Raw genomic sequence first — 11,160 nt, 5'->3', positions numbered from 1 at the left:
AGCGCCCGCCAGCCAGAGCCGCCCCGGCCTCCCACACCTCCTGGCCCCACCCTGCCCCAGCTGGGCAAGCAGCAGCAGGGCATGGGGAGGGCGTGTACCCGCGGATGTGCATGGGGCGGGCAGGGCTGGGGCTGCACCAGGCTGCACTCTGGATGGGCAGTGGGGGCTATGCAGCAGCACCCCCCCATAACCCCCAGTCTGCCGCTCGGCCTGCCCAATCCAGGGGCATAGTCCCGCTCCCCATGCCCTGCTGCTGCTGCCGCTGCTGCTCACCCAGCCGGGGTGGGGTGGGGCAAAGCCGCTGCTTGTCCAGGAGGCGTGGGGAGGCCAGGGTGGCTCTGGCCACTGTGCACCACTTGTCAGTAGGCAATGCAGCGGCTCTGCCCCAGCCCCTGTCCTAGCCCCAGCCCCAGCCCCAATCCCTCCCTCACTGCGGGGGCATTGATCTGCCCCCCAACTACAACAGACTTACCACCTAGAGGCAGCTGTGTCAAGCATGTAAAGGAACCAAGGCCCCATTTATAACATTGTTCCTCTAGGAAAACTGGTTCCAAGTTACAGGTAGCCCTCAGACTTATGATGCAATTGGTTCCTGAAAACCATGTCTTAAGTCAAAACATTGCTTCACCCCACCCTGCCCTGGCTGGGTGAGGGGCAGCAGCAGGGAATGGGGGGAGTGTGCCTCCGGATTGGGGTGGGTAGCAGAGTGGGGATTATGGGGGGGCTGCAGTCACCCTAAAATTCCCCATAGCCCCCGCCGCCTGCCCAGAGCACAGCCCGGTCCAGCCCCAGCCCCGCCCACCCCACGCAGATCTAGGGACACACCCCTCCCCCCATGCCCTGCCGCTATGTGCCCAGCTGGGGTGGGGCAGGGCAGGGCAGGGCTAGGAGGCATGGGGAGGCCCAGATGGCTCCAGCCAATATGCACCACTTGTCCGGAGGCAGCGCAGTGTCTCTGCCCTGCCCCAGCTCAGTGAGTGGCAAGAGGGCATAGCCCCCACTCCCAGCACCTTCCACTGCCAGCCTGGAGCGCAGCCTGGAGCAGCCTTGGCCCAGTCCACTCCACACAGATCTAGGGGCACATGCCCCCCCTTGCCCTCCCAGACTGGCAGCACACAGCAGAGGGAGCCACCCCACCCCCTCCCTGTGTCCCCCTGCCCACAGGGCAGCCCCTGTCCCAGTCCCAATTCCTCCCTCACTGGGGGGACATTGATCTGCCCCCCTGCCATGACCCACCACAACAGACATACCAGCTGGAAGCATCTGTGTCCAGTGTCGTAAAGTCAAATCCCCATCAGAACCTCAAAACCGTGTTGTAATTTACAAAGGTTGTAACTCAAACAGTCGTAAGTTGAGGACTGCCTGTAAAATGTTTTGACTTAAGACATGGTTTTCAGGAACCAATTGCATTGTAAGTCTGAGCACTGCCTGTACAGCACAGTTAATAGCAGTTCAAGTTTCTTTACAGTGACCCACTAATCATGTCTCTCTATCCATCCTTGGGGAGCACCTCTACATGAGAAAGTTTAGTTAGTTTTCCCTGCCAGCTCAGTAGCTGTGCTCTAAACTGACACTTTCTATGAAGGTCAGGCTTATGCTGGGTAGATCTTGCTGGTTATTTGCAACCAATTTCTAAGCAAGTTGCCACAAAAGATCTATTGCAATCAGATTAAATGCATTACTATCTTATAGTGGAAGACCCAGCCAAACATCTAAATGTTTCCTTCATTCACGCACTGTAACCAGGTCAGGCAACCGTGATCCCAAAAGATCTGTCAAAGGAATAAGCCAGCAGCATCGGTACTCCTTTGGATCATGGTATCACCTGTTTCCTTTGAAGAGACTCATAACTTACATATTATACTATTTCATAGGGGCACAGTTCTTGTATCATTTGGCACTTGACCACTGTCCCTACACAGCAATCTGAAACAAGGTAAACCAGACCCTTCAAAGCATAGTTTTCTCCTGAGGTGCTGGTGCTGTGGATGCCCAGTTAGGGCAGAATACAAGAAGGTCACTTTTCAATTACATTTATTTAGGTCTGTACTTTTAACTTGCATGATTCTTAGTTACAGTCCTTTCTCACCATCCAACAAAGTAAGCTGCTGCTTACGAAAGCTTATGCATCTCTGATTTAGGTAGCCTATAAGGTACAAATCTACCCTGCCTTCCGTCTGTTACAGCAACATCTCCTTCAACATAATTAGCATATTAAATAAAACTGAGGTGCTCCAGGCAGCAAAGGGAGCGTGATGGGGTCTGTAAATCCCATGCGGCAGGGAAAAAGTTAAGAAAAGCCCTGGCGAAACTAGAGTCTTGCGGCAGCCAGTCTCCAGACTAACCAATCAAGAGGCAAGTGCAGCATGCAGCAGAAGAAATTAAGCAAACCTGAGCAATCTAAGACACATCTAAGGCAAAGAATGACCCTGAAGCTTAGAGAGAGCTCTGACACTAAGAGGAGCTCTAGGAAGGGAGCTCTGGGTCTAAGATAAATTCTGAAAACTAAGTAGTGGTGTAGTGAGGGGGACAGAAATGGGGGCCCTGAACATTCACAGGGGCAGGGGAAAGAAGGGGGGAACCCCAGAGGCAGGGAGGACAAGGGTTCTCCAGTCCCCCCTGCCCCTGGGGCTCCCCCTTGGGGTGCAGGGGCTCCCAGAAGTTGTGGGGAGGCAGGAGTACATGGAGAGAGCCCAGAAAGGGAGCAGAGGCAAGGTGATTCTTACCTTATCTCTACCAGCTGCCCCCCAGCTGTGGGGGAGGAAAAAGCAGCTGGGACCAGTGCCTCCTGGGATTCCTGAGGACTACTCCCAACTACTCTTAGACATATGACTGTAACACAAGCTGCCTGAAACCAGTTAGAGATAATTATAGATTTATAGATTCATAGAAGTAGGGTTGGAAGGGACCTTGTAGATCATCAAGTCCAACCCCCTGCCCCGGAGAGGAGAGAAAACTGGGCTCACATGACCCCAGCCAGGTAGACGTCAAGCCTCCTCCTAAAGACCCCCAGGGTAGAAGCCAGCACCACTTCCCTTGGAATCCTTGATGGAAAAGAATTATCTTCAAGCCATTCAGAGCATCCTCAGTTCATGTTTTGCATCCTCAGGTCATGTTTTCTTGCCCTAATATGTGGACATTCCTGTTTTAAGATCCCTTAACACATATTTAAGGTAATTTATAACAACACCCTAACTGAGGGTAATCAACATGTACTAGAGGTAGCCACTATATGATAGGGGGACAGACAAGAATGAAGTTGGCTGGAAAAACTTAATTTCAGGATCCTGGGCTGGGACTCCATAGAGTGGAAAGGCCTGAGTCCTCCTACCAAGCCAGTGAAGAGAATTCATAATATTCATCTGTTCCAGGATTAAGCAAACTAACTGACTTAGGATGGAAACAGATGCTGCTTGGTTTGCTTTTATGGAGCAAAAGTGCAGGCAGCCCAGAGCTGCCCGTGCTCTTCTGGCACCCCAGGCAAGCACTCCCATAACTTACGAGGCCTAATCCTGCACACCAGAGGAACTCCCATGCAGGACCTGGCCCCTCAAGCTCCAGAAGAACCTACTAGGCTAGGCTTTCCCCTCTTACAGAGACATGTCCCAGGCAAACTCTGGGGGAAAGTTTGTAAGTAGGGAACCCCACCTTTCCTCACTTATAAAGATGCATCTCTGTAAGCAAGAAAGCCAAGATACTGTGCTTAGAGAAGCGCTCTGGGGAATTTCCAAGGTGCGACTGAAAGCGGGGACCATGTCGCCCGTTTTCCCACAGGTTTGGGCCCCTATCTGATGTAAGACAACAGTCAAACACAATGTTTCACCCAATTCAGTGGATCAGTTGTGGTTGGACACATCTGCTCAGCTGAATGATATTGGAATGCAAACAGTACTAACTTCAACCAAAAAAATTTGGTCAAAAACTTGGAGAAAAAATCTTGGAGATAATTGGGAACGCTGGTCAGGGAAAATTCTCAAAAAAACAAAAAGAGATAAATCCATACTGTTCTCTGACCCATTCCAGAGTGAATTCAAACACACACTGTGAACCTATACCACCGTGAATAAAATTACAAAAACACATAATTTTCAAATATCTGCAAACATTTTGCTTTTGGGAACAATATTCTGGACCTTATTTGCAAAATGAAAGCAAATTTCAATTCTACACATTAAATGCTACTGGCTCATATCAAAAGTATAGCCATTTTTGAGCTTCACTAGATTATTTGAATATTCTCACATCAAAACATGTCTTCAGTAGGCTGTAACCGAAGTACAGGATAACATCTACTCTTCTTTCCTTCCTCAGCAATGGTGGGCAACTGGTATTAATGAAATCGGTGGCATCAACCAGACATAATTCCTCTTCCAGAGGTGTAAGATGATTCGGAGGCACATCTGCTTGAACATCTGGTCATTAGCAAATATTTGATATATGTAAGTATATATAGAACATTTCTATAAACACAGATAAAAACAAAAGGATCTCCCAGGTGCAACTCTGATTCAGTATATTTAAGGTATGTCGTTATCCTGACTATAGACAGCTTCTTTCTTCTTGAATTTACAAAGAATTTAGCCTTCATGTTCTTTTGAAATGTGATGCATATATCTGCAGAAAGGGTCAACATAATGCCTATGCACAGCTTAAATACCATAGAAGAATCAAACTTGAGCTTATAAGAAATTTAAAAGGTGCACACACCTGCATTTCTGCCTAAAGATAAATTTCATACCCTATCCTTGTATGTCCCATAGAGCTCCACCAATGACCTCACAACTCAATTTGTAAAAATGATCCTATTCTAGGGACAAAGGAAAACTTAGTCTCTTTAGTAATTCAGAGCTCAGTTTAGACTCCTTGGATACTCATTTAATAGTGCGCATGAGCAGTCCCATTAAACGGAATATATGCTGTGCAGTCTGACTCTGACTCAGTCTATGGGATAAGCAAAAAAGGGATCAGCAAGGTACATGAGGGAATCCTGGCATTAAAAGTATTTTGTTCTGGAGAGCTACTCCCCACTTAAATCATGTATGTGTCAACAGCTCTTGACTCTAACAAAGAGAAACCACAACTCTTTTGGAAAGTTTATGCCACCTGAAATCATACTTGTTTAAGAATGAATGGGATGAAAGATATGGCAGTTTTCCAGAACAGTTACTTTGGCTGCTTGTAGATGGGTTGCGGGAGGGAAGCAGTGCTTTACTTTAAATTTAGCGTGCTCCTGTGCCAAGCCCAGCACACACCCTGAAGAGGCAGAGTGTTAGTTGCATCCAACTTCCCCAACATCTGTAAAAATCAGGCACCTTAGTGGGGCTTTTTTGGTGCATTTATGTAATAACTGATTGAATCCACTTTAGATAAAAGTGCTAAAAAGCCCTGCTGAAGCATTTGATCTATACAGGCACTGTGAAGCTGGGTCAAAGTAATGCACTGCTGCTTCCAGTAAAGTGCGTTTTTGTCCACGTGTCAGCGCCCTTTGTTACCAGAGTATCCATCATCAAGTCCAAACTAGTCTATTTACTTCTACAAGCTTATGTGTATGGTGAGGGGTACAGAGACTACGTGGGCCTTGTAACCACACACATTTCATCAAGTGCCATCCATCCTAACTTGTCAGCCCTTCTGTTTAAGATTGGTTTCACATTTGCCCATAAAATCTGATCAGATCTCCCCCATGAAGTCATTTACCATTCCATGTAGAAAATTCCTCATGCTGGTCATAGTCTTTGTGGAACTGAAGACCTTTCAAGAAGTTAGGGGTCCGTTCATCTGCTGGGCGACTGGTCAAAATCTCATTGACAATGTGTGAGACCTCATCAGGTGGGCTGAAACAAAAAGTCTTCTGAGCCGAGAAAGGCTGTGTAGACAGACTTTTGTTTTTCTCTAGAATAGAAGGGAAAAAGCAATTTGATAGTGTCAAGGACTCTGATCAGGCAGACTAGCCTTGGCTAAGTCCAGGCCGGGACTCTGAATAGGCAGGCCAGCCTGGACTAAGTACCTCAGTAGCCACACCTGCAGCAAGCCTCACCTAATGAACTGTGCCCTAGTTTAGGAACAGCAAGCACCCTCATTGCCTGCTGGGAGCACCACCTAGCCATTTAGCACCAGCTGTGGCAAGCCTCCTAGTTCCTGACCCTGGTTTTCAGCTTATATCTAGACTTCGGCTCTGCATTTCCCTGAGGTTCTGTTTTCTGGCTGCTGGCCCCAGTTTAACTCTGTTTTTGGACTTTGCTCTGTGGATTGCCCCTCAGATTGGTACTTGGCATCTGAACCCTGCATCTTGACCCTGGACTATGTTGTGGACATTGCTTCTGGATTTCCCTCAGGTTTCTGTACATGGCTCCTGCCCTTGACTCAGCCCCAGGCCCTGCTTTCACTTGGTGACCTAACCATTATGACAGACTACTCATGTCCCAGTCCTTACAGATAGTGAACTAAATTCTGTTTTCAATGGCCTATTATGAATATCTTGATTCCTCTGATCAGTAAAATCTACCCAGCAGAAGCCTGGCCAAGGACCAGCTGTCAAACTGGTTCAAACTGAAAGGTCTTCGGTGATGATGATCAGCAGGTATGGGCTGAGGGTAGGCCTAAGAGAAACCTTAACTAGCAGTGTAGACAGCCTTAGTGTCATTGCTTCCCCACAGTGCTGAGTCATTATTTACTCTTTGAAGTAAGAGTGGAGGGAACTTTTGGTAGAGACAGCTTTCACATGGCAGATGAATTCTGGGCCAATGCGAGTAACAAGTGGCCTAAAGATATAAAGACTCCATTCTTATTTTGTACATTTAAATTTGAGAAAAGTCACTTCTTCCCAGTGAAAGATGTCTAAACCTTTATCACCAGCACGAAAGAGCCAGTAATAATTACAGAACTGTGGTAAGCAAGGAGCAGAGTCCTTGTCCACGAATAGGAATCAATCCCCAGCCCCTCGATTCATCCTTCTAGATGTAGAAACTGCCACTGTATTTTTAACAGGATGAATACGGAAGCATCTTACCTACCTATGTAAACCATCTCCAACATAACACCTCCCTTCACCAGCTCTAAAAAGACAAACTCTAGAGAGACATTTATCTTGGGAAATCAAATGAGTTTTACCTTAAATTTTCTTTCAACACAACTCTCTCCCATTAATACAAATAAAATGGATAGTATAAAATCCCTATTACCATCCTCTTGCTTCCATTCTGGGTACAAGCTGGTGACAACATTCCAGACATCCAGCAGATTCACAGAAAAGATGTTACTCCACACTGCTGTAAATACAGGCACATTGGGGACTGAGAATCTGCTAATTAGATCAAAACCTACCAGTCATTTCTTTGGCTTTCCTCTTAGCCTGGTTCATTAGAATAAGATAGTCATCCAGGTGGTAATAAGGGAAGCAGGAACCAAATTTGCTTGATTTTTCAAACACCTGGGGCTCAAAATTCAGCTCAAATTTCACGTTACCAGATTAGTATTTCTCTTATGAGAAACACTAAAAAAAAAAACTGGGGGAGTCAAGGGCAGGGAAAGCTCATTAAAGTCCAACAGGTTAAAATGGAAATGAATTAAAAAAGAGAGAGAGAGACTAATACAAAAGAGATAAAAAATCTAGGCCCAGATTTCCTGTTGTACCACATTTCTCCTCAAGCCAGGAGGGGAAGAGTTTGGTGGGTGATCAGAAAGCTGGTGACAAGTCTCTGATTCTGATGGGTGATGTTTGTTGGTCCAAGGCCTGGAGTAGGTTAAAGATTCCTGGAGTTGCTGCAGAATTGTTACCACGCCACGCAGAACTCTGCTAGCACTGGAGCAGGCCAACATTTTTTTTCATTGAAACATTGTTTAGGGAAAAAAAGACTTTTTGACAAAACAGAACTTTTTGCAAGCATCTAAAAATCTGTTTTCTTCAGTCTTTGCTTTTGGTCCAAAATCGGAGATAATTTTGGTTTTGAGCCATTATAAGCTTTTTTAAAACTTGGAATTTACCATTTTAAATTACTTTACTACAAATTTGAAAAATATGAAAAGTTTCATAAGAAAAAATATTTGCTAATCATCTCTCTGTGGGATCCTGCCACGGGGTATGCAGGACCTCAGTAGCATAGGCCACGCTGTCTTTGTGTGTCCAACTGTTCCTCAGAAGTTTGAGGGTTCCTCTATTGTAATAACTTTACCTTCCAAGTAACAGATCCTTGATTCTGGAATCCTGTTCATCAGGCGTCCCATGAAGAAATGACTACCAAAATCTTCTGAGCGAATGAAGGCTCCATATTTCAGAAATCCCACCTCAAAAGGAGAAAATTCACACCATTCTATAACAGAACAAGATGTCAGGAATTGAGATGTGTGCAGTCACTAGTCAAGTTATGACTATGGTAAGCTGGCTAAGAACTCGTAAACATGTTTTGCAATGTATGCACCTGATAAACCAGCCCTTTTTTATACTGTGCTAATTAAGCCACAGAATATCTTAACTGTGTTTATTCAAAACATATGCAGAATTTGTCAGCCTCAGCTCTGTATTTCTTCCTCAGTCCAGGAAATGAAGGTACACTGAGGCTGATGTCCAATAGCATAACTTACAGGGGGCGACTAGGGCAGCAGCCCCAGGCATTGCCTTTGCAGGGTAGGGTGCAAAAACAGCTGCCACTTCCCTCAGCATGATGGCACCCAATGCTGCATCACCACTGCCCAAGGTGCAGAACTGCCCTGCTATTCCTCTGCTGAGGTCTAGTAGTAGTCCAGAACTATGGCCTGTTGGGAGATATTTTGGGGAAGCCCAGGACCATAGATGAAGCAAGACTGTAGGAAGATTTGTAATGAATTTGTTTTATTACTGGAAGGAGTTAGGAATGGAACCTGGCATTGGAACAATCAGGAAAAGGCCATGACAAATTAAGAAAAATAAAATATCTCTCCTCCCAAGTCAGAAGTTCATAGGAAGTTCATAGATGTTAGGGTCGGAAGGGACCTCAATAGATCATTGTGTCCGACCCCCTGCATAGGCAGGAATGAGTGCTGGGTTTAGATGACCCCAGCTAGATGCTTATCTAACCTCCTCTTGAAGGCCCCCAGGGTAGGGGAGAGCACCACCTCCCTTGGGAGCCCGTTCCAGACCTTGGCCACTCTAACTGTGAAGAAGTTCTTCCTAATGTCCAGTCTAAACCTGCTCTCTGCTAGCTTGTGGCCATTATTTCTTGTAACCCCCGGGGGCGCCTTGGTGAATAAATCCTCACCAATTCCCTTCTGTGCCCCCGTGATGAACTTATAGGCAGCCACAAGGTCGCCTCTCAACCTTCTCTTGCGGAGGCTGAAAAGGTCCAGATTCTCTAGTCTCTCCTCGTAGGGCTTGGTCTGCAGGCCCTTAACCATATGAGTGGCCCTTCTCTGGACCTTCTCCAGGAAGAGGCAGATAATTTCACATGGGAAGGGTAGGTGCAGAAAAGTAAGTGTTTCTTCACATATTCAATATGTGTCTCCTTTACATAGAAAGGTAAAATACCCCTATTTGAACATTTACCTTTAAATGCAAAACTGCTCTGCATGTCCTTTTTGACACTGAGGGCCAGATAGAAAGGCAAGGGGTTTTGCCCCTGATTCACAGCCTGGCGCTGATTGGAGAGTGTGCTGTTATTTAGCTAATCAAAAGAAAAAACAAATGTAAGAAAATGGCAGTGAGAAAAAAATCACAGTGAAGCAAAATAAGATTGCCTCTTTGTATGTCTGATGGCAGTACCATAAACTAAAACAAAATTAATAGCAGAGCAGCAGTGTTACATAACATGGGTATTTTTAGAATATTTGGTATTTCATGTTCTGACCAATGAGGTATCCTTAGACAAAGACTGCAGCTAATTTAAAATGAAACTTCTTTAATGTCAGAAGTAGCTGCTCATACCAACCAATGCAGCACTCACCTTTTGTATATAAAATGAATCAAACTGATCTATGGCAGGGGTGACCAATCTGTGGCATATGAGCCACAAGTGGCACAGGCAGCCTGTGTGTGTACCATGAAGCAGACTAGGGTTGGGACAGGCAGCACAGAGGCAGAAAGGGCAGACAGCAGAGCAGCAGTTGTGTAGGGAGCATGGGGCAAGGAGCAGAAAACAAAGCAGCAGATCAGGAAATAAGCACAGGGCAGTTAGCACAAAGCAGAGCAGCAGATGGGGATTGGAATGGCACTTGGGGAGGGTGTGGGGCTAATCTGCAGCATTCTTGCCAAAAAGTTGGCCCCTAGTAAAAGTAGGTTTAAAGTAGGTTTCATTCCTCTGTCTGAGAGACTTCTCTGAATGCCAATTTCCAGGCATAACTCTCTAGTAATAACCAATGCCCCTGGAAGAGTGCTGAAAATAAACAGGACAGCTGGCTGCCCTAAGTACTGGCTGTGCTTATTCATCCTTGTTATTCAAATAGACAAGGTTCTTTGGGTAAATCTGATATCTTTTATTAGACCAACTCAAATAGTTGGAAAAATTCTTTTTTGCAAGCTTTCGGGTATAAATACCCTTCATCGAGCTGCGGAAGCATCTGCAGTTGGCATGTGCTCTTCCTGGATGGAATGAATAGTCAAAAAGCCAGAGGCTGGTCTGGATGCAAGAAAGCCAGTCAGTGAAGATGTAAATTGAAGAGTCAGTGAGTGAGAGATAGGTTGGGGGGTGGGAGGAATTAATGTCGCTGGTAAATAGTTTAGAGGTACTGGGGGAGTCAGATGTTAGGTAGGTTATGTCATAAATCCAATGTCTATATTTAGTCCGTGATTTTTTGTATCCAATAGGTTGACAAAGTAAAGTTTATAGGCTTGTCTGTGAAAGGTATTTTGTAAATTCCCTTTGAGGATTAGAACTGAGAGGTTGATATGAGAGTGGTTTTCTTGTGAGAAATGTTATTTCCTTGTTATTAAGGCACTGGGGTGATTTCCTAGGTTTCACAGTTCATGGCCTTTGACTAGATGAGACAGTGATGTTCTTACCCTGTTGTAAAGATGCCAGCCTTTTAACAGGCTGGTACAACTGTAACGGTGTTGGTTATAGACAACTGACTGTGAGCAGTTGCTGAGGAACAGGGCCCCAAGGAGCTTAATAGGGTTGTCTCACAGTTATCCCTCTTCTTGTTGATTTATTAACAAAGGTCTATCCTGTTCTTGAAGGCTGATTATGGTTC

General features: G+C 45.6%; 1 protein-coding gene across 4 annotated transcripts in view; it reads right to left on the bottom strand.

The window, feature by feature from the left end:
- LOC102387013 (cytosolic phospholipase A2 delta-like) overlaps nt 1-11,160 on the bottom strand; it is a 47,018-nt gene that overhangs the window by 3,816 nt on the left and 32,042 nt on the right. For 2 of the 4 annotated variants that reach the window (XM_025205301.1, XM_025205304.1), the window contains 5 exons: nt 9,518-9,635; nt 8,172-8,309; nt 7,182-7,268; nt 5,698-5,892; nt 4,243-4,412 (listed from right to left, as the gene is read on the bottom strand). In XM_025205301.1, the coding sequence (XP_025061086.1) occupies nt 4,243-4,412; nt 5,698-5,892; nt 7,182-7,268; nt 8,172-8,309; nt 9,518-9,635 (708 nt within the window). The remainder of the gene's footprint in view (nt 1-4,242; nt 4,413-5,697; nt 5,893-7,181; nt 7,269-8,171; nt 8,310-9,517; nt 9,636-11,160) is intronic. The other 2 variants (XM_025205302.1, XM_025205303.1) reach the window with 2 other exon arrangements.

This window comes from Alligator sinensis, unplaced genomic scaffold, assembly GCF_000455745.1.
Source record: "Alligator sinensis unplaced genomic scaffold, ASM45574v1 scaffold108_1, whole genome shotgun sequence".
Classification (NCBI taxonomy): domain Eukaryota; kingdom Metazoa; phylum Chordata; order Crocodylia; family Alligatoridae; genus Alligator; species Alligator sinensis.
The sequence above is the reverse complement of the archived record's forward strand: the minus strand, read 5'-3'. Positions and strand labels throughout refer to the sequence as shown.